This window comes from Xyrauchen texanus, chromosome 47 (assembly GCF_025860055.1).
Source record: "Xyrauchen texanus isolate HMW12.3.18 chromosome 47, RBS_HiC_50CHRs, whole genome shotgun sequence".
In the NCBI taxonomy this organism is placed as follows: Eukaryota; Metazoa; Chordata; class Actinopteri; order Cypriniformes; family Catostomidae; genus Xyrauchen; species Xyrauchen texanus.
Genome location: NC_068322.1, coordinates 7,525,180 through 7,552,855, shown reverse-complemented (window position 1 = coordinate 7,552,855; position 27,676 = coordinate 7,525,180). Strand labels below are relative to the sequence as shown.

At 38.1% G+C, this 27,676-nt stretch overlaps 2 protein-coding genes across 2 annotated transcripts; both read left to right on the top strand.

Moving 5' to 3' along the window:
* Positions 1-3,475: 3,475 nt before the first annotated feature.
* On the top strand, positions 3,476-7,660 carry avpr1ab (arginine vasopressin receptor 1Ab). Its single transcript, XM_052120791.1, has 2 exons — positions 3,476-5,011; positions 6,964-7,660. Exons 1-2 carry the CDS (start codon positions 4,006-4,008, stop codon positions 7,365-7,367), a joined length of 1,410 nt encoding a protein of 469 aa, XP_051976751.1. The 5' UTR covers positions 3,476-4,005; the 3' UTR covers positions 7,368-7,660.
* An 11,358-nt stretch (positions 7,661-19,018) lies between these two features.
* On the top strand, positions 19,019-25,976 carry LOC127639197 (host cell factor 2-like). Its single transcript, XM_052121100.1, has 15 exons — positions 19,019-19,269; positions 19,959-20,107; positions 20,353-20,513; positions 20,618-20,826; positions 21,015-21,099; positions 21,278-21,384; positions 21,582-21,806; positions 21,907-22,101; positions 22,284-22,354; positions 22,592-22,709; positions 22,796-22,827; positions 22,922-23,056; positions 23,971-24,150; positions 24,242-24,533; positions 25,691-25,976. Exons 1-15 carry the CDS (start codon positions 19,110-19,112, stop codon positions 25,768-25,770), a joined length of 2,199 nt encoding a protein of 732 aa, XP_051977060.1. The 5' UTR covers positions 19,019-19,109; the 3' UTR covers positions 25,771-25,976.
* The last annotated feature ends 1,700 nt before the right edge of the window (positions 25,977-27,676 follow it).

Here is a 27,676-nt window from a genome sequence, read left to right as displayed (position 1 = left end):
CACTCTGAACACACTTACAAGGCTACGTGATAAAGCAGATTCTCTCCGGTTACTCCACCACGTCACAATCGCTCCCAGTAATTTATCATTGCTTTTGTCGGTGTCCTAGTGTTTCACCTCACTCTGCCTCCGCATCAATTTGGCCAGCAACGGCCCTGGTGCTGAGTGACTCCAGCCAGGTCTCCCAAGCAACCAAATTGGCACGGTTGCTAGGGAGGGTACAGTCACATGAGGTAACCTCCTCAAGATCACCATAATGTGGTTCTCGCTCACGGTGGGGCACGTGGCGAGTTGTGTGTGGATACCATGGAGAATAGCATGAAGCCACGTAACACGCTATGTCGCCGCGGTAACACACTCAACAAACCACGTGATAAGATAGCATGGATTGCCGGTTTCAGATGCGGAGGCAACTGAGATTCGTCCTCCACTACCCAGATTGAGGCGAGTCACTACACTACCATGAGGACCTAGAGCACATTGGGAATTGGGCATTCCAAATTGGGGAGAAAATAAATAAATAAAAAAGCAGCATTTCAAGATATTTTTTTTCACATGCGTCAATATGAAGTCATTCATATTTATCCAACTGATAATAAAAAAAATGTAGTTAAGTTTTGGCATTAGCACATTAGGAATCTTAAACTGCATTGTGCCTATTCAAGCAATCTGCTTTCATGAGCATAAGCAGGGTCTTCTGTTTTATGTAGCTGTTTGAATCATGGGTAATGAGGCACACCTGTTCCTCATTAACTGCACTGTTTAAGGGAGCTGTTCTGACATCAGTGACAGTGTTACTACAAGATCGGCTTGAAGTTCCTCTTTATCAGCTCATTGTCTTTATTTTTCATAAACAGATGTTGCTTTGTATCTGAAATAATAATAATATATATATATCAGATCAACAAGTGATAAAATGTGATGCAATTTGATTGCATAATAGACTTCCTTTCAGAGACCAAACATGAAATGCAAATGCAATTATGCCTATGCATTTGATTTAATTGCACACCGAATCAGAATGCATTTTAGAGTGTAAGTATTCTAATGCTGGCTTCAAGTCGAAAACAAACTATATGGTAGAGGCAAACCAAAGTAAATAAATAATGAAAGACCATAAAAGCTATTTTTTCTAATGTATTATACTGAGGAAACATACACACTAATGCACATTCTCTCAGACACACAAACAGACTTAGGCAAGATGTAATCGTCAGCTGTCACTTAAAAAGACTTTGTGAATTACGAAACTGGGTTTAGCATCAGGGTGCTGTTGAATTAAAATCCAAATTACTACAAGCTTATATTAAACAGTGACATTTAAACAGTGTCTATTTTATGCCTGGAGCCAGAAACTTTGAACATAGGTTTAATCTCCTCTCTGGTCCACGTGCTGCTCAGTGGTTCTGTTTTACAAATAAGACGAGCAATAAATGTGAAACAGAGGACTGATTGTGTGGTGTCTTAATTGACTTTGGCCAGACATTCATAAACACAACAGACAAACAAACAGAATTAAGTTCCAAACTTGATCCAGATCCATACTTGATCTAAAAATGTCTCTTTCTCTCTCATTTAAGTAGAATTGTGTGTGTGTGTGATATACAGTGGGTACGGAAAGTATTCAGACCCCCTTAAATTTTTCACTCTTTGTTATATTGCAGCCATTTGCTAAAATCATTTAAGTTCATTTTTTTTTCCTCATTATTGAACACACAGCACCCCATATTGACAGAAAAACACAGAATTGTTGACATTTTTGCACATTTATTAAAAAAGAAAAACTGAAACATCACATGGTCCTAAGTATTCAGACCCTTTGCTGTGACACTCATATATTTAACTCAGGTGCTGTCCATTTCTTCTGATCATCCTTGAGATGGTTCTACACCTTCAATTGAGTCCAGCTGTGTTTGATTATACTGATTGGACTTGATTAGGAAAGCCACACACCTGTCTATATAAGACCTTACAGCTCACAGTGCATGTCAGAGCAAATGAGAATCATATAGACCCCTTTTACTGGGCACGTGCCCCAGGATAAATCTGCTGTGCCCCAGTAAATTCTCAAGTTTGAGTTTTAATAATTTGCTTTATTTGTCAGTGCATTCATTTAGATTGATAATCCCGGAAAAAAGAAATGGATCTATCTAAATGCATCGCAGTAACCCACACAATCAACGCTTGTAAAAGCAATGCAGTTTATCCAAAAACACAAATCTGATGCATGCGCGCAGAAATCCATGTCCGTGCGGCGCGCCTGTGTGCCTGCTATAACCAAAGCCACCAGGGGTCCGTTGCACCAGTTATACATTACAATTTAGCCTAGTTGTGGCATAAATGAGCACTAAGTCACAACTTATGCACTTCTGAATATTTGAGCATTGCACCATTATACTTAGGTAGAATGTAACCCTACATATATATTAAATATGTACGGAAGCCTCCGACCAGGAGTAATGGCTGGAATAAAAAAGCAGACTCATTTAATGACATCAATGTGCTCATGTTCTGCACAATATTCATCAATCATTTCGACATATATGATGATGTTGGCAATTACACTCGTTTTACATTTACAAGAAAGAAAACAAAATCTTAATTTTAAGGGGCTCTTCAGCATGAAACCGTTCAAACTGTGTCGTTTTCAGTGTGCGTCGTCCGGTGTCAAGTGTCAACATATATGAAATATATAAGATATTAAAATTAAGAAATGTCTATTTTTCCAGCCTGTTGTATTAGCATTTATGTATCACCCCTTATTTATTTTAGATACAGTTCCTATATAAAGTTATTTACACAGAGCAAATATACTATTAATTAAATCTACTTTTATTACGTATTGTATTTTAACGGGGATATAATTTATTACAGCTGACATTTACGCGAGCAGACAATGTTTGTACATCAACCGTAGTGAGATCAAACTGATAATCACGTCTTTTTAACACTTCTGTGTACAAATTTGAAGGCTTTTTATTGGATCAATACAGGTAAACGTCTTATTATGCGGCTACACATGACTTTATTATGGAGAGTTTAATAACACAACACGTCTGCATTTATAAAGTTAGAGATAGCTCAGCTAGTTTCGCAAGTTAACAGCCAAACTCAGCCAGTTTAGCTACTAACTATGCCTAGCGACCAAATCTCTTCTCATCCTGAGACATTTTGTCTAAAGCCGTTTCGTCTGAGGCCGTTTTGCCAGATGTTGGATAATGTAATTCCATAGACATGCTTGACAGAAGTTTTCCTGATGTGTAATGTGTAATACAGAAGAATGCAAACGTGCAAGAAAGTTTTCTCCGGTTTTGTTATTTGCATATACAGTGTGTGCATTTTATGCCATAAAACATGTTGAGAATGTTCATGTATAGTATGTTGAAGATACTTATATAACTATTTTCATAAAGATTAATATCTCTAAATGTTTACCTTTTCCAGTACTTGCTGCAGTGTAGGAATAGTGGGTTAAGCAAGGGAAGTTTGTATAGTGGATTGTGTTTCACACTTCTTGCACGCAGCAGGCTTTCAAGAAAGAAAACAAAAAGCGTTATAAGTAATGGGGGGCCTGTGCCCCAGTAGAGCTATATAACTAGCAACGCCCCTGGCCGGTGTGGTGTGTTGCTGGCTTGGTTTGGTGGGCTGCTCTGGGCCAGAAAGTCGGGACATTTTTTAGTAGCAGTCTGCCCCTGGCTGAAGTTGTATATCATGGTCATTGGCATGAAATCTAGAAGAGAGAGAGAGAGAGAGAGAGAGAGAGAGAGAGAGAGAGAGAGAGAGAGAGAGAGAGAGAGAGACCACTCAGGCTGGATTTAAGGAATGCCACATTTGTCAGGCAATCTTCATGAACCCAGGGCGATCACCACAACAAAGTGGCAGTGGCACAGTTACGTGGAGTACCAGAGTCTGATCTGTTTCTCGGATCCTTGAGATATATATATTTGAGCGTGGTGTTTGAGGGGAATCTGTCGGTATCCTCTCTCTCTCTGTTGTCTTTTACGCATGAGCGACCGTGCGCGCAATGAAGCCCAGGACAACATGCGCCTCTCCGCATACCTGATGCTCCAGCATCGAGAAAACGCGCGCAACTTTACGCGCGAGAATATCACCGTGTTTCCGAACCTCGCGCGCGATCCAACCATGGGCAAAATTGCGAACCAAAGCACGGCAAGCAACTACACTGACCCATTTGGCCGGAACGAAGAGGTGGCCAAAATGGAGATCACGGTTTTGAGCGTCACTTTTCTCGTGGCCGTGATCGGTAACGTGAGCGTGCTTCTGGCCATGCACAACACTAAGAAGAAGAGTTCGCGCATGCACCTGTTCATCAAGCACCTGAGCCTCGCGGACCTGGTGGTGGCTTTCTTTCAGGTCCTGCCGCAGCTGTGCTGGGAGATCACCTTCAGATTTTACGGACCTGACTTCCTTTGCCGGATTGTTAAGCATCTCCAAGTCCTGGGGATGTTCGCATCCACCTATATGATGGTGATGATGACACTGGACCGCTACATCGCCATATGCCACCCGCTGAAGACACTACAGCAGCCCACGCAGCGCGCGTACATCATGATCGGGTCCACTTGGCTGTGCAGCCTGTTGCTCAGCACCCCTCAATACTTCATCTTCTCCCTGAGCGAGATCCAGAACGGCTCGGATGTCTATGATTGCTGGGGACACTTCATTGAGCCGTGGGGCATACGCGCCTACATCACGTGGATCACAGTGGGTATCTTTCTCATCCCGGTCATCATCCTAATGATCTGCTACGGGTTCATATGCCACAGTATCTGGAAGAACGTCAAGTGCAAGACTAAGAGAGGCTCGCCGCACAACACTAAAAACGAGATGATCGGAAAGGCGTCTGTCAGTAGCGTCACCATCATATCAAGAGCCAAACTGAGAACGGTGAAAATGACGTTCGTGATTGTTTTGGCCTATATTGTGTGCTGGGCGCCGTTCTTTATCGTTCAAATGTGGTCAGTCTGGGATGAGAACTTCTCCTGGGACGGTAAGTTGCCACATATGGGTATATTGTATGTAAATTTAATTACAATATAGACTAATACTAACAAAGTGTACTTCCAAAAATCTATAATTGCATACTAAGTAGCCTACAATGAAAAATAAATAAATATAACGTAATTATAATGTGCTTAGGACGTGCACAGACATTATGAGGGGCAGGAGCTCTAAACCTTTTAGAAGGGGTTTGGGGGGTGCACATACGAGACCCAATGTCTTTTATGCTATAGTGATTTTTTATTTTATTTTACACTTAAAGCTTAACTAAAGAAATTAATAACACTTTTATCAATGGAGTAGGTAGGTCTGTTAATGTATCAATATATTATGCTTAATAGCCTAATTAGGCATACAACTCGATTAAATGATTTTGTATCCATATTATTTATTTTCCAAAATATGCTAAAGATGAAAATATAAATATTGGGATAAGTTGCACTATACATAAAAAAAAAAAAAATACAAAAAAAATAAAACACCTTTAGTTTAGGTTACATTCACCGGTTCAAAAATGTATTTGTGGATAAGAAATGCATTGTGTTGAACAGAAAAATGCACAACTGTAAGAAGATTCAAAATATTTTACAAATATTATTTTTATTAATGGACTACAGGGAGATTTGGTCTATAATTTAAAAAAAGAAATATAATACTGTTGTTACGAATTATTGAGCCAAAATTAATACAGTTTTTTATACTCTGTAATCAAAGTTTCAGCATAATGTTGATGCATTTTTACATCCCTACATACTTTTATTAAACTTAAAAAAGTCATTTCATTTTGGGTGGCATTTGCACAAACCTGGAACACTGTCAGAGGGGCACCTCAGCAATAGGGCAGGGGCTCAAGCCCCTAGATCCACCCCCTCTGCATGTGCCTGTGTTCATGACAACATCTAAAATAACAGGTTTGATTCAAGACAAAGATATAATTTAGCATTGCTGAATTGATTAAGTTACACAAACAACATTTTGGATTAGATAGGGTATTAATGGCTCCTTTAAGTTATGCATTGCAGTTAACCAACGGTGCATGTTGTTCATTCCATTGCAATAATAATACTAATAATATTAATAATAAATCCTGAAGAAATCCTAATGGAAACTCAATCACTATTTGCAACCAATCCTTATGGGATCAAACAAGAAAAAGAATCAAATAAAGTCTTACTTGATTACTATTTTCATTATTATCGATTTACATTTTACATTATATATTACATAATGCTCATCTTCCAACCTGGAGACGCACTTGTGCACCTCGAAAATTTAAGTGATTACATAACCTATTTTTTTGTTGTTGTGAAAGTTCATAATTCTGAAGGGTTATTGATCTGTTGCTATTTAATCCCCATAAAATGCTCTTCAAACCCACAGCCATCTGCTCTGAACTACAGACGAACTGTGTGTAATCATAGTGTGCAAAAGTATCAAATAAGCATTAAAGTTCAGATATAATAGACCTCTCCTAATCCAATCCACTCTCATTATATTCATATTTGAAACAGATGTTGTGAATAATTGAGTCCGGGTAGATGTTATTTTTTGATGCCGTGATTTGCACTTGGGAACCAAGTGATGGAATTAGGCATGGGAAGATGCGCACATATCTGTACATTTAATATGGCATTAGTCACACTAATTAAACTTTCAATATGTGGCCTGTCTATTCGGTTCTGCCCCTTTGAGAACTTAGCTTGATTCTTATTTTCCCGAAACTCATTCTAATTGCTAATTTGGCTGATGCTTTCATACAAAGTGACTTACAGTACAGCTATTACAAGGACAATCCCTCTGGAGCAACCTTGTGTTTTACTCAGCAGCACAATGAGGATAGTTAATGGTTCACCCTTTACAGGGGTTGAACCTGCAACCTTTTAGTTACCAGCTCAGATCTTTAAGCACTAAGGTACAGTCCTCCATCCTTCTCTCATTCAGATTCTGAAAATGCAGCTGTGACCCTCTCGGCCCTGCTGGCAAGTCTCAACAGCTGCTGTAACCCGTGGATCTATATGCTCTTCAGTGGGCACCTCCTCTACGACTTCCTACGCTGTTTTCCTTGTTGCAAAAAACCCAGAAACATGTTCCGGAAAGAGGACTCAGACAGCAGCATTAGGAGGAACACCCTTCTGAACAAGCTGACCGGCGCCCAAATGACCAAAGATGGCTTTGACTCTTGGAAAGACCCGTGCAACTCCCGAAAGTCGAGTCAGTCTATAGGGCCAGACTATTCCCGCAAATCCAGTCAGTGTTTGCAACTTGACTACTCTCGCAAATCCAGTCAGTGTATTCCCCTTGACTGCTCCCGCAAATCAAGTCAATGCATGCCTTTGGAGTCCTAGGAGCAAGGCAGGGTGGGATTAAATAAAGAGACAATTAAATAAACTGTAATGTTATATGTTGTAATATTATTGTATCAGATTTATTTACAACAGAGACAAGTATGGCTATGTATACAGCACAGCACACAGTTCTTGAGTCTGCCCATTTTCTGCTTTAATATAAACTAAAAAATATTGGACTTCCATGGTCAGTGGAAGAGAGAATAATCTGAGAGGTGCATATGCAGGTTGCATTACTGATGTTTCTGTATAGACCTTAAACAGATGCCCTATAATTACCTATGAACTAACATTAAAACTATATATATATATATATACTGCATATATACTGTATATACTGTGTACTATATATATATATACTGCATATATACTGTATATACTGTGTACTATATATATATACTGCATATATACTGTATATACTGTGTACTATATATATATATATATATATATATATATATATATATATACTGCATATATACCGTATATACTGTGTACTATATATATATATACTGCATATACTGTGTACTATATATATATAACTGCATATATACTGTATATACTGTGTACTATATATATATATATATACTGCATATATACTGTATATACTGTGTACTATATAAATATATACTGCATATATACTGTATATACTGTGTACTATATAAATATATACTGCATATATACTGTATATACTGTGTACTATATATATACTGCATATATACTGTATATACTGTGTACTATATATATATATATATATATATATATATATATATACTGCATATATACTGTATATACTGTGTACTATATATATACTGTATATACTGTGTACTATATATATATAATATATATACTGCATATATACTGTATATACTGTGTACTATATATATATATATATATATATATATATACATATATATATATATATATATATATATATATATATATATATATATATACTGCATATATACTGTATATACTGTGTACTATATATATATATATATATATACTGCATATATACTGTATATACTGTGTACTATATATATATATATATATATATATATATATATATATATATATATACTGCATATATACTGTATATACTGTGTACTATATATATACTGTATATACTGTGTACTATATATATATATATAATATATATACTGCATATATACTGTATATACTGTGTACTATATATATATATATATATATATATATATATATATATATATATATATATATATATAGTAGTATAGAAGTATACATATTATATTTTATTATGTAAATAATATTATAATATGTTCATTCTTATAAATGATCCTTTTATTTGATCTTTTTTTCCTTTGCACTTTTCTTTATGGCTAACGTCTGTGACTTCAGGTTTATTTTATTAGCATCTTACATTGATGAGAATTTCAGCCTCAATTTATAGGCTGACATGTGTCTTATTTGTTTACACCAATAACATGAATCTCTTTTTAATTGTGTGGGAGTAAAAATATACATTTCGTGTGTGTATGTGTGTGTCGGTGTTATTCCTGACTGAACAAAATTTGAGAATGTTCTGGTATTTAGTTCTCTCTTGTGTTGACCAAACATTAAACTGAGCAAAACAAAGTGAAAAAGAGTGTCTGGTACATGGATTATATACATTGTTTTAGTTTTTACAAATATAAAAAAAAAACACTAACCTTGCTTTATGAGTATATTTTGTTGTGTCCTGAGAAAACAAAAACATGTAAAGAAAATAATTCTAAAGAAAGCATGTAAATATTAAAATATATCTATACAGAGGAAATAAAATATTGCTGTTTGATGTTGTTTTGTGAGTATATGTGTGTGACTTACAACAATGTCTGGATATACATGTTCACTTTGCTCACCTTTGAGTGCCAAACCAATATCAGCATATTAGCAAGGTGTCACTTCATTGGTTAACATCTTAAAGGTTTAATTTGCCCAAAAGTGGAAATTAATTTACTCACCCTCATGTTGTTGGAAATCCATCTGACATTCTTCCATATGTTCAGTAATCTGTCCGTCCCCAGTATTCTGCTTAATCTTCGTTTGTGCTCCACATAAGAAAGTCAAGCAGGTTTGGAACAACATAAGGGTGAGTAAATGATGACAATTTAAAACAAATTTTGGGTGAATTATCCGTTTAATCCTTTGATGATTTAGTAATTTCTGTAACACAAAGCCTCAAAAATAAACTTCGACGAATGCTTATTGATTGACAGTTCTCCGTCAGATCCAGGCGTATTTCATTATTAGGAATGACACCGAGATTATAGGGGATGGAATATAAACGTAATTAACTTATCATAGCTCTGGTGAACTGTGGGAGTAATTTCCACTTGAGCGAGCAGTGTCTTTATTCTGAGTTACATAACAAGGGACCAGGACACAGTCTTCCCAATGAGATACACAGTCAGGCACAGGTACTGTGTTACACTGCATAACTCAACAAAAAACATTGATTTGTGTATGTCTGGGAGGTAGAGAAAAAAATCACGATTAGAAAAGAAGAAATAACATTTGTGAATGTATGTTCCTTATATACTATCCCTTCTGAAATATAAATGTACATGTGAAATAGACAAAACTAGATTTTACAGGACATGTTCTGAAGAAAATGCAGGAGATTTGCTTGTGCAAAACTCGACACTACAGTGCTAGGGTGTTCTGAGTGGTTGCCAGGTCATAATTACGCAGTTGCCAGGGTGTTTTGTGTGGTTGCTAGGTGGTTACTTACAATTGATATGATTCAAGTCCTTCGTTTAATGTAAGTCTATGGGATTTTCTTCACCCATTTTATTGTCCACACATATTACACACATATGTGGCCCCAACCTATATTTGGACACTTAAAAATTAATTTCATTGCATTTCATAACAATCAAAATGATGCTAGACCTTTTCTTTGACCGAACTTCACTTTTCATAGCATTTCTGTCATTAATTGTCCCAAGATCCTTTTTAATGGTTGCAGGAAAAGCTAGTTCTATCAGGAAGACTCGCAGACTTCAGTGAAATTGAAGATGACATTTATTTGATGAATATAAAACAGAAAAGTAATGTCTCACTTTGGCGTAAGCCTGGCGGTCCGAAATTGTTGTACTCGTAACCATCAGATCCTGCCAGAGACAGGAGGCAGGGGCGAGGAGCCTAACCCTGTGCAGGACAGGACTCAACTTGTGGTGGTGGGGTGGTGGAGGTTGCCGTGTTAGCACACTGAAACAGCAATGTGATAGATTGTGAGCAGACTTATAAAGCAATGGCTTACATGTGATTGGCTAGGAATTACCCAGCTAACGGTGCGATGATGTGCAGCTGCTAGTCTTCCCACTAGAACTACACTGCACTTACATTTCCCATCACATTCACAGGTGTCCAAGCAGAGTAACCACATGTTTAGTTGATCACATTAACTATGGACATATTCCACTAAGTTTGACAACCAAAAAGTGTTTAAATTCTTTGAACAGTATATCTATTGTTACTTAACAAACATCTTTTTGTGAAATATTTTGCTTGAAAAGTATGTTTGTGCTATCTTTCTTTAAAATAAATGGCATGTGATTTGATATTTTGTTATCTTACTCAATAGAATTCACACATTTTAAAGCAAGTGTATCTTATAGAGATAGTTCACCCAAAAAATTTAAATTCTCTCATCATTTACTTACCTTATGCTATCTCAGATGTGTATGAATTTATTTCTTCAGCAAACTCAAACAAAGATTTTTGGAAAAATATCTCAGCTCTGTAGGTCCATTTAATGCAAGTGAATGGTGATCAGGACTTTGTAGCTCCAAAAACACATAAAGTGCATAGAAGTAATCCATATGACTCCAGTGTTATAATCCATGTCTTCAGAAGCAATATAATAGGTGTGGGTGAGAAAAAGAACAATATTCAAGTAATTTTTCCACTTTAACATTAACTTTCAGATGTAAAAGTGAAACTAAACAAGCACCGCTTGTGACTTTCAGATGTAAAAGTGAAAGTGGAGATTTAGAGTAAAAAAGGACTTCAGTTAAGATCTGTTTCTCACCCACACCTATTATATTACTTCAAAAGATATTAATTTAACCACTGGAGTCTTATGGATTACTTCTACATTTCCTTTATGTGATTTTGAGCTACAAAGGCCAGATCACCATTCACTTGCATTGTAGGGACCTACAGAGCTGAGATATTCTTCTAAAAATCTTTTTTTGAGTTCTGCTGAAGAAAAAACCTCATACACATCTTGGATGGCATGAGTGTCAGTAAATGATAAGAGCATTTTAACTTTAGGGAGAACTATCCCTTTAAGTGTCCAAAAACATGTTGTGGCCATTGTTATTGTGGGTGTGTGAGAAAATATTATATACAGTGACAAATTCTTATGCATGTGAATGTGTGATCCTTTACTAATTTGCTACGATCTCAATGAGCATTACATTTTAAATCTCGTCTCTGTAAAGGGCTTAAACAAAGTACTTACCCACAACTTTCCCTTATCTGCTTAAAATGAGAGTGTACCCCAATTGCATCAATATGCCATTGCAAGTCTTATCAACAGGTAAGTTCTGGCTCAGCTGGGATTCGAACAACCTTGTCACATAATGCTGGTTTAATCCAAGGATTCAAACACCACTGGCAAGCAATCACTGTTTTATTACAGGATTGTAACTCAATTGACAGGTAATATCAAGTTAATCTTTTATACTAAATGTTGTGGACAGGTAAAGCCTGCCTTAACGTTGAGCCAGACAGGAAGGTTTTTTTGTTTATTTTTTTTTTAGGCAGCAAATCTAATATCAGCAAGGGCCATGTGGACTTTTAAAGACATTAAAAAAATAACAAAGAGCTGACATGAGGGTTTATTTGAAACAGGTGCATACAGGGGCGGAGCCAGGAGTTTTTCAAAGGGGTGGCCAGGCAGGGGCAAGCGATGAGTCTGTGGTGGCAAAGAAATGTACGGGCAGCACCTTGGTGTGCTTACATGTTATATTTGTACATTTGTAGAGAGATGATTTCACCTCTAAAGAAATAAATTGTGCCAAAAAATGACCAAAAAAATTACTAAAACAGCAATTGTGTGTGGGGTGGCCAATGGAGTGGCCAGGCTTTGCTCCATGGTGGCCACGGCCACACCTGGCCACCCCCTAGCTCCGCCACTTGGTCCTTAGCGCTGTGAACACACACAAATGCAAATTAATTGTACTATGGAACACATTACTGTATATATAGTCTTGTCAGAGTCAAAGGAAAATGCTAAAAATGTACAAAGACTGGAGGTTCCCTCCATATGTCTCCCTATTAAGCCCTTGTGTGACTTTCCAAATTAGATCAAGGCTCTAGACCCAAGAGTCATCCACTATAATCTGACATAAGACCAAGTGTTTCATTGATTACCCTCTCTTCAAACACACACATACTCACTTGTTTCTCTATTTTAGGGAAAACCTCTCAGAAATGTGTTGATAGCAGATTTAAAGCAAAACCTGATTTGGATGATTTATGAGTCCTTAATACTGAGGACCACTTCAAATATCCTCATAAGTCATTTTTTGACATGTCTCACTATATTTGTGAGGACATTTTCCATATTTGGTCCTAACAAGTACATATATAACCAAATATGTACACATACACACTTATCTAAATGGGGACACACCAGGACATCTTTTGTTTCTAAATGCAGTTAATGACTACAGACTAACCCTAAACTACACATCAGCTCTCCCCATAAAAGAAAAAATACTTTATTTCAATTTATTTAAACCAATTTTCAAATTAAGTACATCCCTGAATGACCCCAAAGGAAGGTTTTGTGATGTAGCTCACTTTTGGGGACAATTTCTTCCCCAAACTAACGCCAAGTATGTACACACATACACACACACCTACGCACACATTATTTCTCTGATGTCCCCTGCTTATTAGCAGGTCTGTCTGGTCCACACTGTTTGGTAAAATTGGGTTCTTTGTGTACTTGTACTCATATGCCCTTGAAAGACAAAGAGAGGTCAGGTAAGTTCAGGTAAACAAGACAATGTGACTTTCATCAAACAGGTTCTCAAAGCTTGAATCTTTTTTCATACTTGAACTTTGTCAAAGGTTGGTATCTTGCTTTGAAGCCAGCACTACAAGAGAAGGATATCAGATTGTTAAATAAGAACTTTACTAATTTTAAGAACAATTTATGTGCATTCAATGTTGTTCTGTAGCTTAGATCTTAACTTACACAATGTGTTTAATTATTTTGCAAGGCTGACAGGAAGGAAAGTGCATTGTTTTATACAGGAACTTTGGCTTGTTGTTGATGGGGAGAATTTAATATAGAAGCACTTTCATCATGCAGAGCGAGGATTAGATGGCTACCTGCCAAACGCAATGACAAGAAGATGAAAACAAATGCAACTTAGCATATCAAACACAATTCAAGTCACTCCTTGCGTCTTCATCTGTTTGCATCTCCTTCACCTTTCATCTCCGTCTGTCACCTACTCTTAATACTCAACATCATTCCACTCATTATTTGCTATTTTTCCCACTTCTTTTAATTTAAACACTGAAATATTTTGATTATCTTCCACATCACTCCCTTTCCTCACAGTTCTCCAGTATAAGCAACGTTAAAACCTCTTCCAACCTCTTCCACCATTGTCACTCCAATTCTTTCACTCTTCAGCAACCACCCACAAAATAAATCATTCTTCCTTCTTTGAAATAAGCATCATCACCAGATAGTCGCCCTTGTTTATTTTTCCACGGTCCCCCAATCAGCTAAACCAACTGAACAACAGCTTGGCCGGGCTGGGAGACCATCTTAAATGGAAGACCAGCATAGGTTAATGTATTTTTATTTATTTATTTTTTAGCAGGGTCACCTCATATGTATTTGATGCATCTTATTTTTTATTCTTATTTTACTGTTTACATAACATACTTCCAAAGTTATCCATTAGTTAACAATTCCATGTCACTTTAATCCATTTAAACCTGCCCATTCATAGTTATTCTCACTATACCTTCTCTAACTCTCTCATTTTATTCAAAAAACAAAGTACTGTTATGTAAGGATAAGCAGATATCTTGTTATCGCTCTTTCTATATTTCAAAATAAGTGGTATTTGTATGTACCATTAGTGTAGGAACATTATAGTTCTTCTTCAATATTATTATTAATTAGAAGCACAGCAGGAATCCTCTTATGAGAGCCAAACCATATTGGATCAGTCAATGCCACTTTAAACTCCTTAAGATCCAATGTTCACATAGCTCAAGGCATCAGAAATAAGGTGCCCAACATTTCTTATTTTTCACAAAACTTTAACGAAAAAAAGTCATGAACTTGATGATTTGACTTGCTGGCACATTATGCAATACTGCAACCAAGTAAATGCCTTTTAAATGTAAAACAGCCTTTAAAAGGTCAAATGTGTTCTTGCACATATGCATCTGCATGTCTGAGAGAAGACCATTTGGGCAGCACACACACTTACAGACACACAAACAGAACATGTGCAATTCAGACATGGACAATGAAGATGAGAGAGAATTCTTGTACCGGGACAAAAATAATCATGCAAGCCCTTATCTCCACAGTCAGATATTCCTAGGGCAAAATGTCTACTGGTTTCATCAAAAAAGTAAATTGTTTTTTTTGGGAGTAAATCTAGCTTTCTTTAAACCCATTATGATGTCTAGAGTTCGTGGTATGTCTATATATTCATTCCTCATTTGCTATGCTTATGAAATAGCCCTCATAGACTTCTGCTGACCTCTAGGTTTCACCAAAGATGTTACCATTTAAAATGCACCTGGTCACGGGCAGTACTTTTATATTACTTATATATTGCTGTATGTGCTGTAAAATATCTTAGACAGAACTGTTTACAAGAACAACCTCAACAAAAAAGCCTAAAATAATTGACTTAAACGTACATAATGTAATGACTGATTTACATGAATTTTATCCATGACTCACATACTGTATTAAATTGTAATTTATCATATGTATTAATTGTATCAAATAATTTTAAATGTACTGAAATTGCATTTTATGATTTTTTGTTTTACAGTCTCCATGACTCATTTACTGTATTGCGAAAGAAAATATAAATTTTCATAATGCGTCTGTATATATGCATATTAAATGGCTGTGTTTAACTTGTTTCCAGGACGCATTCATTTATCATAATTTAAATTATTAGTGGTGCTTGCAAAGCATCACTATTGTAATCTCACATACTTATTTTTATTTTTATACTTTTTATTATTCTATCTCCGTACAAAACTTCGGCACCTAACTCGTCCCGCACCGTTTGGCGTAGACCCACGAATGAGGTGTCAAATCGAACGGCCTATTGAGGACACGTGTGCTATGACTTTTATAAGCGATCGGGGGTACGGTAATTGCCCCAGGGGCAAAAAAGCGGCCGAAAAATCCCATAGACTTAACATTGCGACAAACTTTGACGCGTCACAGCTCCGAGCGAGGATTTCGCAGAAACGTGTGATTTGCCACATTTGAAGAGGCTGGCAGGCTCTGTAAGAGCATACCTCAAAATGGGGTAAAAGTTGCACCCCTGGGGGGCAGGAGCTGCCCAAAAATGCCCCAATTGACTTACAATGGTGTAGGACGGCCCATGAAATGAAATGGCATTGGGATTTGTATTCAACATAGCTCTGGATCACAGTGTCATAGAGACAATGGGGCGGGCTCATTTTACTCAGACGACCAATCAGTATCTCAGGATCATTTTGAATCTATCAAGCCACGCCCTAGCAACAATTTAGAGCACCTTAGCAACAAGTCCCATACACTTCTAATGAAAGACATCAAAGGGATATCTCCGGATAGAAGTTTCATAGAAACACAAGGGTGGTCTCGTTTCACTCGGGGCAGCAAACAGCCAATCATGAATCACCTCAACACTTCCTAGCCCCTCCCTAGCAACCATTGTCGAGCACCTTAGCAACCAAAATCCATAGAGGATATCTTCCATTCTGAATGTCACAGAGGCATGGGAGTTGGTTTATATCATTCATACTGACAAGCAGCCGTTGGAGATTAATGATTGGCAGCTGCCAAGCCACTCCCTAGCAACTAAACAGAGTACCCTAGCAACCCTTTAGCAGTAACTATATCTCTGCACCAGAAAATCAGAGAAACTTCTGGGTTGATTTATTTCAATCAGGATGGCAAGGACACTTCATTAGTATCACTAAGGTAACTGCCTAGCAACCAGATGGGGTTACCCTAGCAACCGAGTAACAAATCACATATCTCTGCATCAGAAAAACGTAGAGACTTCCGGGTTGACTTATTTCAATCAGGATGGCAAGGACACTTGATTACTATCACTATGATTACTGCCTAGCAACCAGATGGGGTTACCCTAGCAACCGAGTAACAAATCACATATCTCTGCACCAGAAAATAGTACTGACTTCCGGGTTGATTTATTTCACTCAGGATGGCAAGGACACTTCATTACTATCACTATGGTAACTGCCTAGCAACCAGATGGGGTTACCCTAGCAACCGAGTAACAAATCACATATCTCTGCATCAGAAAAACGTAGAGACTTCCGGGTTGACTTATTTCAATCAGGATGGCAAGGACACTTGATTACTATCACTATGATTACTGCCTAGCAACCACATGGGGTTACCCTAGCAACCGAGTAACAAATCACATATCTCTGCACCAGAAAATAGTACTGACTTCCGGGTTGATTTATTTCACTCAGGATGGCAAGGACACTTGATTACTATCACTATGGTAACTGCCTAGCAACCAGATGGGGTTACCCTAGCAACCGAGAAACACATCACATATCTCGGCACCAGAAAAGAGTACAGACTTCCAGGTTGATTTATTTCAACCAGGATGGCAAGGACACTTCATTAGTATCAATATGGTAACTGCCTAGCAACCACATGGGGTTACCCTAGCAACCGAGTAACAAATCACATATCTCTGCATCAGAAAAACGTAGATACTTCTGGGTTGACTTATTTCAATCAGGATGGCAAGGACACTTGATTACTATCACTATGGTAACTGCCTAGCAACCAGATGGGGTTACCCTAGCAACCAAATAACAAATCACATATCTCTGCATCAGAAAAACGTAGAGACTTCCGGGTTGACTTATTTCAATCAGGATGGCAAGGACACTTGATTACTATCACTATGATTACTGCCTAGCAACCAGATGGGGTTACCCTAGCAACCGAGTAACAAATCACATATCTCTGCACCACAAAATAGTACTGACTTCCGGGTTGATTTATTTCACTCAGGATGGCAAGGACACTTGATTACTATCACTATGGTAACTGCCTAGCAACCAGATGGGGTTACCCTAGCAACCGAGAAACACATCACATATCTCGGCACCAGAAAAGAGTACAGACTTCCAGGTTGATTTATTTCAACCAGGATGGCAAGGACACTTCATTAGTATCAATATGGTAACTGCCTAGCAACCACATGGGGTTACCCTAGCAACCGAGTAACAAATCACATATCTCTGCATCAGAAAAACGTACATACTTCTGGGTTGACTTATTTCAATCAGGATGGCAAGGACACTTGATTACTATCACTATGGTAACTGCCTAGCAACCAGATGGGGTTACCCTAGCAACCGAGTAACAAATCACATATCTCTGCACCAGAAAATAGTACTGACTTCCGGGTTGATTTATTTCACTCAGGATCGCAAGGACACTTGATTACTATCACTATGGTAACTGCCTAGCAACCAGATGGGGTTACCCTAGCAACCGAGAAACAAATCACAGATCTCGGCACCAGAAAAGAGTACAGACTTCCGGGTTGATTTATTTCAACCAGGATGGCAAGGACACTTCATTAGTATCAATATGGTAACTGCCTAGCAACCAGATGGGGTTACCCTAGCAACCAATTAACAAATCACATATCTCTGCATCAGAAAAACGTAGAGACTTCTGGGTTGGTTTATTTCACTCAGGATGGCAAGGACACTTCATAAGTATCACTATGGTAACTTCCTAGCAACAAGGAGGGGTTACCCTAGCAACCAAATAACAAATCACATATCTCTGGATCAGAACATCGTAGAGACTTCCTGGTTGACTGATTTTACTCTGGATAGCAAGGAGACTTGATAAGTATCACTATGGTAACTGCCTAGCAACCACATGGGGTTACCCTAGCAACCGAGTAACAAATCACATATCTCTGCACCAGAAAATAGTACAGACTTCCGGGTTGACTTATTTCAATAAGGATGGCAAGGAGACTTCATTACTATCACTATGGTAACTGCCTAGCAACCAGATGGGTTTACCCTAGCAACCGAGTAACAAATCACATATCTCTGCATCAGAAAAACGTAGAGACTTCTGGGTTGATTTATTTATGACCATAATTTTTGTTCTTTTCAAGCATGCTATTTCACGAGTTTTGCCACGGCAAGCACCACTCACATTTTCTTCAGGAAATGTACCTATCTAGTTTAATTTTACTGTCCTCGGGGCTCATTTATTGTAATATACCAGTCTACGAGGCACAAACGGCGCTGATTGGTCAAGAGTGCGGCGCTGTCTGATCACGTGATAGACGTTGTACCAATCACAGACGGATTTTCTCGCATGGGGAAGCGCTGCAAACTGTATGCATGTTGTCTGCCTTTACTGCAGAGTAAATGTGCAATATCAAGCTTATATGAAAGAAAAAGTACAGATAACCCATTATGGTGAATAAAAGCCCTTTATGGAAAAGGGTGAGGTCTTACCATGGACCTGTTCCCAGGGCGAGGCACGGGCATCGGGCAATCGCCATCCGAGAGTTGGTGGTATTGTTTGGAGGTGGAAACGAGGGAATAGCGACCAACCTGCATGTTTATAACAGTGGCAGGACACTAGATAGATACCATATTGTCTAAAACATCGTAGTCGATGCTTTAAGCCTAATGATCAGTGATCTTACATTGCAGACTGTAGACTTGGAAAAAAGTTCCCAGAAATACCATATCACTTGTGAAAGTACATTCAGTTAGTTAGAAATATCATAAAACTTCGCTTCCTATTCATATACAGTATACTCATATTTCAATATTACTCTTCCAGTTAAAAGTTTGGACACTCCTACTTGTTCTTTTTATTTCTACTTTACATTTGTATAATAGTAAAATCATCAAAACTATGAAATAACACAAATGGAAGTATGGGAATAATGTAGTGACCAAATGGTCAAACAAATAAAAACAGTAGCCACCCAACAGTAGCATTAATGTAGCATTCACCTAGGATGATTTTTGCATTAATGTGGCATTCACCTAGGATGGTATTTGCTTACAAAACTAACTTTAAGCATTTCAGGATAAGTGTAATTTATTTATTTTTTAACATTAGCAAATTATTTTAAAGATATGAGAAACATAAATAAGTCAAGCATGTCCAAACTTTTCACTGGTGTTGTACACAAACATTGTATAATATTACTTGAAAATATTCAGTTGTGTTTTCAAGAACAGTTTCATTGTAGATCATGTGGAAAGACCAAATTCTGTGCTGATATTTGTTTGATCTTTGCATTTCAGCGACCAAGCAGTGGTTTCTGCCTGCAGTAAGAGGGGATATCCCACCTGGATGTGCTGCTCATGGCTTTGCCTGTGAAGGCACACGGATCCTGGTGTTTGGAGGCATGGTTGAATTTGGCCAATATACCAACAGTCTCTATGAATTGCAGGTGAAGACCATTGTCTTCCCGCCATCATAATGTTCTTCCAGTGGAGTCATGCAATTTAACGTATCACAAACTTTAACTTCAGTTGTTCAGAAGTTCTTCTGTACTACAACTTAAGTGTAAACACTGAAATATTAGTAGTTCTTTCATTAAGTATACCTTTATTATAATTACAGCAGGCAGTTATAGTATATGATGGTAGTATACATTTAGAGTAGACCCTAAGTTCTTCTCTGTTCTTTTCTCAGGCTAGTCGCTGGCTGTGGAAGAAACTGAAGCCCCGGCCACCGAGGAACGCATCACCTCCATGTCCACGGATTGGTCACAGCTTCACTCTCCATGCCAACAAGTGCTACCTCTTTGGCGGGATGGCCAATGACAGCGAAGATCCAAATGGCAATATACCACGGTGTGCATGTCTATATGCAAATAATCCGATTTTTGTTTGAGAAGTAAGATTCAACTCAAACATACCTACTCACATGAATATTGTACATTGGTATCACTCTGCAGATATTTGGATGATTTCTATGAATTGGAGCTGCAAGCTCAATCTGGAGTCAAATGCTGGAACTTTCCAGAAACCAAAGGTGGAGGTCCATCTGCCAGGGAATCCCATAGTTCTGTGGTGTACTGTGGGAAGGGTGGCAGTGCCACTAAGCTCTTCATTTTTGGGGGCATGTGTGGGTATAGACTGAATGACTTGTGGCAGCTAGACATTGGTAAGTCCTTGTTCATATTTGCTGGAATCATGGAGCTGTATGTACCATGTATGTCAATATATGTGTTCATTTGGTTCAGTTGTTCAGTAATAATAATACGTGCCTTTCTACAAACCAAAGGTGGTTTTTACGAGTAATAAGCAAATATACAAATGCAAAAAAAAAATGCTCAGCTCTCTCTATTTCAGAAACTATGACTTGGTCATTACCTCAAACCAGAGGGCAATTCCCACTTCATAGGAGTCTACACACCTCCAACGTGATAGGAAACAAGTAATGAACCAACTTTTTACACTATTTACAAAGATTTACAATAATCTCCCTTACCTCTCTCAAATGCATACAATGATGTGTATTTTTTGACACATTTAGAACAGTTAGAATGGCCTTGTCAACGTGATGATTTGTGATGGGTTTTCCCTTTGTCTCTCATCCTCATTGTTCTGTGCAGGTTATATGTGTTCGGAGGCTGGGTTCCTGTTGGAGAGACAGAGGACACGCTCACTTCTGATGAAGTCAAATGGGTCTGCACCAACTCTCTTTCCATGCTAAACCTTGGTATGACCAAGAACATCACATTGTTTTGCAGATCTTGCATGCTCATTTGTAGACCATACAAAGTGCTTTAAGTCTTTGAGCATTAGATGGGGTGCTTTTTGTAGTAGTGTTGCTAACCTCTCAAAAATGGCTTCATTTACATTGTTGAAAGCTCAAAACATTCAATGCTTTCTTTTGGTTTGTTTTACTTACTGTAGACACACTGACATGGCACAACCTAACACCAGAAGAACAACAGCAGGGTCATTCAGGTGTACAGTCGGTTGAAGAGGAAGAAGGCAGTCCGCATTGGCCGAAAGCAAGAGCTGGGCACTGTGCGGCAACTGTGGGCACACGTTTGTACATCTGGAGTGGGCGAGATGGATACAAAAAGTTGAATAACTACCAGGTGTGCTGCAAAGATCTTTGGTACCTGGAAACAGGTGAGAGATACAGGACAATGGATAAGATGTTTGTAAATGGAAGTCTGTTGGACATGTTAATCTTTTATTATATTGTATTTGTGTTGTTATTTTTATCTAGAGAGGCCTTCCACCCCTGGTGCGGTGTTCCTCGTCAAATCCACAATCAATATGCTGCATGTTGCCTGGCGCCCCCTACCTGCAGCTGACTCTTACTTGCTTCAAGTGCAGCCCATTACTTCCCCATCCATTGAACCACAGTCAATACCAACTACCCCTCTAGACCCAGGACAAGGGAAGGAAACTAAACAAAAAGGTGTGTTATACAGCTGTCACTAAAAAGGGAAAAAATATAACTTTAAATGCATTTACCATTTAAAATGCCTTCCTTAATGCATGTTTTGTGGAAAGCATGCTAACAATGTAAAAAAAGAGCACGGATGTTAGAAGTTTCATATTCACTTACATGCATAAATTGTGTATATATCATTTCTTCAGATTCCCAGCCATCTCATAAAACTGGATGTGTAGATGCCAAAGTTGGAGGAGAGAAGGACTCTTCATCACAGGTGAAATATCTGCAGCAAGCATGATAAAGTGTATCAAGAATATATTAAAAAAGAATGAGAACTACATCAAGTTTTGATCTGGATCATCATCAGATCTTTTACCAGGATGCTGCATTTTTTTCCATACATTTTCCTGATTGAATAGCCAAAACAATATGATTGTGTTGGAGCTAATTTGGGCTTTGCAGTGTTCTGATGGGACATTGGCATTCTCAGATGAGCTTTCTCCCAATTCAGGAAAGCCTTTTGAGGCCTAAGGAAATGGGTGAGGATGAGGCAGACAACCAATCAACAGGGGACAGTAGTAGAGGAGGAACAAGCCCTGCTTCCAATGTCCCACTTACAAAACAGTCTGGTACAATTAAGACTATAACACAAACACTGGGTCTATTTTGTTACTCTGTTTCTTTAGTTTCTTACTGTTTATATTCTAATTTACAGAAAGAAACACCTCTCCTATCCCTTCCCAACAGGTATGGTGTGTTTCTGTACTTTCTTAAATTGTAACAATCACTAATTTAATACTCCCAAAACATACTGACAAATCTCCTCTGTCTGCCTTTACAGAATAAGAATGACTCTGTGTGGTTTGATGTTGGGGTGTTTAAAACGCTGTTCTGTGAGGTTACATACTACTTCCTACCTTCTGAGGATGGTGACCTGGCATCAAGCTTGTCTGGTCGAAACTCAACTGATAGTGAGGTTTGTCTACAATGACCAATCCTAAGAATAATGGTTTCCAGTTTTAACCGTCCAATTGTTTAAGAAATATTTGTACATTTCCAAAAAAACGATTTAAAGCTACATGAAAGGCCAAAAGTGAAAGGCCATAACTGATTTTTCAAATACAGGTCAATTGTGACTCCTTAATGGCCTTTTTCTGCCCGTCCGTGTTCTTTTACCATTGTTTTTCTATGTAAACAAGTGCTAGACGGATGTCTTCGTTGGTTATGCCACGCTCAGCTATTGTTTTAGCGTCTTGCACAGGCACAGTAAACGTTTTATATGGAGTGTTTATTTGCACCCCAATAACATCTGTCACACAGGGCAGCTATTTGCACCCCAGTAGTGTGGTGGAACCACAGAAATATGACAAACAAACCTATGGTTGTCACTGCAATGGTGTGAGGTGTAAAGACGGTGTGTGAATGTGTTCTGTCTTCCTAGCGACCCCGGTTCGATTCCACATTTTGACTCCCTCTATTTCCCATCTGATTTCTTGTTTCCACTCTTAATATTTCCTATAATACTACTTAAAATAATAGATACAAATTAATCGTAGTGATTTTGTCACAGTTAATGTCGGGGAGTGCAGAGAAGAGTTTGATCCAGAGGCAAGGTCTGTCGATCACACTCATTCCCAAGGTTATTTTTTCTTAGGTAAGGTTAAGGTTATGCTTAGGGGTTAATTAAGTGTGTCTGTGGGACTCATAAACACAATAAACTCACTGCAATGATGCCCATACTGTATGTTAGTATTTAAATCTGGTTGCAAATAGCATCTGCCGTGTCAGGTTAAAGCTAATGTCAACTTTTGAAAACAATTCTTAAAATTGTAGTATCCTCATGTCACTAGTTGATTATTTTATCAGTACATTTCTCTTTTATATTGGAAGCTCCTGGGTCCTCATAGTTTCCATGGTCGTGAGAAGCAGGAGTTGGCTTCAGGGGTCACATACAAGCTCAGGGTGGCTGGACTGAACGGCTGTGGTCTGGGAGACTTCAGCCCTATCAGTGAGTTTAAGACCTGTCAGCCTGGATTTCCTGGGGCACCATCTGCTGTCAAAATCACCAAGGTACTGTTCCTCTTGTTAATGACGAAAACATAACGTTTCTCTAAGCAAGGCTTTTAAACGCTACCTTTTTGTTTTTTTTCTTCTTCCTCAGGATAAAGACTCCGTGCACATCACCTGGGAGCCTCCCACCTCTCTGTCTGGAAAGATCATGGAGTATTCCATGTACTTGGCCGTGAGGAAGAGTCGAGGGAACAACACAGAGCGACCCGGTGATTTGGCCTTCATCCGAATCTACCGCGGCACCAAGACTTCATGCACAGTCAGCGAAACGCAGCTGAGCAACGCGCACATCGACTCCTCGGCACGGCCTGCTGTCGTCTTTCGCATCGCTGCAAAGAATGAGCAAGGCTACGGTCCGGCCACTCAGATCCGCTGGCTACAAGGTGTGCATCCGTTGAAATTATATGATTGTCTGAAATCTTAACTTATGGGTTTCATAACTGACCTCGTGATTTACCACTGCATTCACGCACATGTCTGTGATTGGTTACTATGCTCAGGTACTGCAAAAACCAAGTCCACGCTAATCTGTTTTCAGTTTTCTAATGTCATCATTTTCCAAAGTATGCAGCATTAGAAAGTGCTTTCGAAAGTCTCAGTTTTTGGAGCAGGCAACAGTATTCCAGAGTGGATGAGATGCGTAAACAGAAAAAAATCGATGCGTTTTCAAATGAAAACTTATTTGTGTGGATGTGACTGTTGACACAGCAACAGCAGATCTAAATGGAATGCTGTAATTCAGTGTTTTCCAAAATTTTTCAGTTAGGCACCCTTTGAGAATTTACAAAACCCTTCTCTCAAATTCACAAACATTAATACTCTAGTCTACAGCTGAAATTTTACAGTAATCCTCCAATATCTCACAGGGGCCTACTTTCCTCAATTCTTACCTCTAATTTTATTCAGATGGAATAATCTTTTTAGTATACAGCCTTCATAATAGTCCTTCTCTTCAGTCACTTAGTATTATTATCATTATTAGGCATATCACTCGTTACTTTTGAGAAATGTTGCATATTCTGTTTTTTTTTTTTTTTTAAATTTATGCATATTACTTTTTAGATATGTTTAAAAGATTTTTTACACTGCACCCCTGATCTTGTCGGATCTCACCCTGGTTGGGAAATGCTGTAATTGAGGTCAATATACTATTGTCAAAATTAGTTCATTGTGGCAGCCATAGTGTTATATTTTCAATTAACTGTGCAGCCCTAATCTGGTGTTTATTTAAGAAATATTTCTATTTAGTAAGCTGCCCATTACCAAAAACAAGTTTTGCATATTATAATAAAAATGCTGCCAAAAATCATGTTATGCAAACTCTTCGCATGTAACAATCTTAATCTTAATCAATTTCAATAATCAAAGAAATATTTGAGAGCCAGCTTAACTATTAAAGTATTTTATTGGCCAAATTAGATAGCTTTAACAATGGGATTTGTTTTGGTGTAACGCTCTTGAAGTAAATCTATATACAATGAAAAAGATATAAAATGCAACAATCAATACAGTCCTAACAGCTGAATGTGTTGTCCTACAGATGCAAGTAAACTCAAATCCTCAGTGATGCAGCAGGACTCAAGTTCTCGGTCAGCAGATCCTGACACCACCTGCAGATAAACCCTCAACCCTGATGTGTCAGCCAGCTGTTTTAAGGACTGCTCTGTTTTAATATTTAAATAAAAACCCTCTTGATGGCTGAAACAGTTTCAGTATAATGTTTAAGCATTTATACTGTAAGCTTTAGATGTTCAGAAAAGCAATGCCTTTACTGTCTTTGTATAATAACAAATGATCACAGTACACTGTACTTAAATAAAGTTTATTGTTGAACACAAATATAACACTTTTAATGAGGCTTGTTGTAGCCACAGAGCAACATGTGTCTTATATCCTTCCAAATCTGTTTTTTTGGGAGTAACATATGACCACACCCTTGTGGAAACTGAGCAACTCACCCTTTTTTAAATGCATGTAATACATTTCTTAGAATAGAATATTTTCAGGATACGCTTTCCTGTGCCTTAGTGTTGAACATAAATATAATGCATGTTGAATATGCAATGTCTGTCCTTTATGGGTAAATCTGAATGAGTAAAATGAAATCTATTTTAAGTTAATTATATCCTTCAGAGCATTCACCTCTGGGAACATATTTGGGCTTGTTACAAGCCTTTTACAGAAGGGCTTATAGAACACTTCAATCCTACATTTTGGATTAAATACCAAATGCATTAATTATACTTGGTAATAGATCTATTTACTCACACAGTACAGCTAGAATGGTACATCTACTAGGGGCTTTTTAAAAGCCATCTCTAAAATTGTTTATGCAGCTGTGCATTGGAGATTATACAGTGCTATGGAAAAGTATTGGCACCCTTCCTGATTTCTTTTATTTTTCATACTAAATTGTTAGATCTTTTCATTGAAGCAAAAAAGTTATCCAACACCTATATCACCCATGTGAAAAACGAACAGCCCCTTAAACGTAATGGCTTATTGTGCCACCTTTAGTAGCAACAACTGCAACCAAACACTTCCGCTAACTGGAGATCAGTCTTCACAATGCTGTGGTGGAATTTTGGCCCACTCCTCTTTGTAGATCTGCTATAGTTCAGCCATATTGGAGGTTTTTCGAGCATGAACTGCCTGTTTAAGGTCCTGCAACAGTATCTTAATCGAGTTCAAGTCAGGTCTTTGACTAGGCCACTCCAAACCTTTTGGTGCATTTGAGCCATTAAGAGGTGGACTTCAATGCTTTGGATCAATGTCTTGCTGCATAATCCATTTGCGCTTGAGCTTCCACTCAAGAACTGATGACTAGATGTTCTCCTTTAGGATTTTCTGGTAGAGAGCAGAATTCATGTTTCCCTCAATTATTGCAAGTTAGCTTAGCAAAGCATCCGACACCATCACACTACCACCACCATGCTTGATATGTAGGCATGATGTTCTTTTTGTGGAATTCTGTGTTTGATTTACTCCAGATGTAACAGGACCCCTGTCTTCCAAACAGTTCCACTTTCAACTCGTCAGTCCACAGAACATTCTCCCAAAAGGTTTGAGGATCATCAAGGTGTGGTTTGGTGAAATTCAGAAAAGCCTTAATGTTCTTTTGGGTTAGCAGTGGTTTTCGCCTCGCCACACATCCGTGGATGGCATTTTTGCCCAGTGTCTTTCTGATAGTGGAGTCATGAACAGTGACATTTATTAATGAGAGGGAGGCCTGCAGTTCCTTGGATGTTGTCCTTGGCTTTTTTGTGACTTCCTGGATGAGTCGTCGCTGTTTGGAAGGGCGGCCACTTCTGTGCCAAGTTTTCTCCATTTGGAGATAATGGCTCTCACTGTGGTTCTTTTGAGTCCCAGAGCCTTTGAAATAGTTGCGCAACCCTTCCCAGACTGATGTATTTCAGTTACCTTTTTCCTCATCATTTCTGGAATTTGTTTCAACCTTGACATATTGAGCTACTATTACTATTCGTTCTATTTCCTCACATTGTTAACCAATAGCTATTTGTCACAA

What these genes read in the sequence shown, in the direction of transcription:
- avpr1ab (XM_052120791.1), top strand. Translation starts at nt 4,006, where the DNA reads ATGAGCGACCGTGCGCGCAATGAAGCCCAGGACAACATGCGCCTCTCC. An exon ending in TGAGAACTTCTCCTGGGACG is followed by an intron (nt 5,012 to 6,963) that starts GTAAGTTGCCAC and finishes TCTCTCATTCAG; the next exon opens with ATTCTGAAAATGCAGCTGTG.
- LOC127639197 (XM_052121100.1), top strand. Translation starts at nt 19,110, where the DNA reads ATGGTGAATAAAAGCCCTTTATGGAAAAGGGTGAGGTCTTACCATGGA. An exon ending in TCTTTGGTACCTGGAAACAG is followed by an intron (nt 21,807 to 21,906) that starts GTGAGAGATACA and finishes ATTTTTATCTAG; the next exon opens with AGAGGCCTTCCACCCCTGGT. An exon ending in AGAAGGACTCTTCATCACAG is followed by an intron (nt 22,355 to 22,591) that starts GTGAAATATCTG and finishes CTCCCAATTCAG; the next exon opens with GAAAGCCTTTTGAGGCCTAA.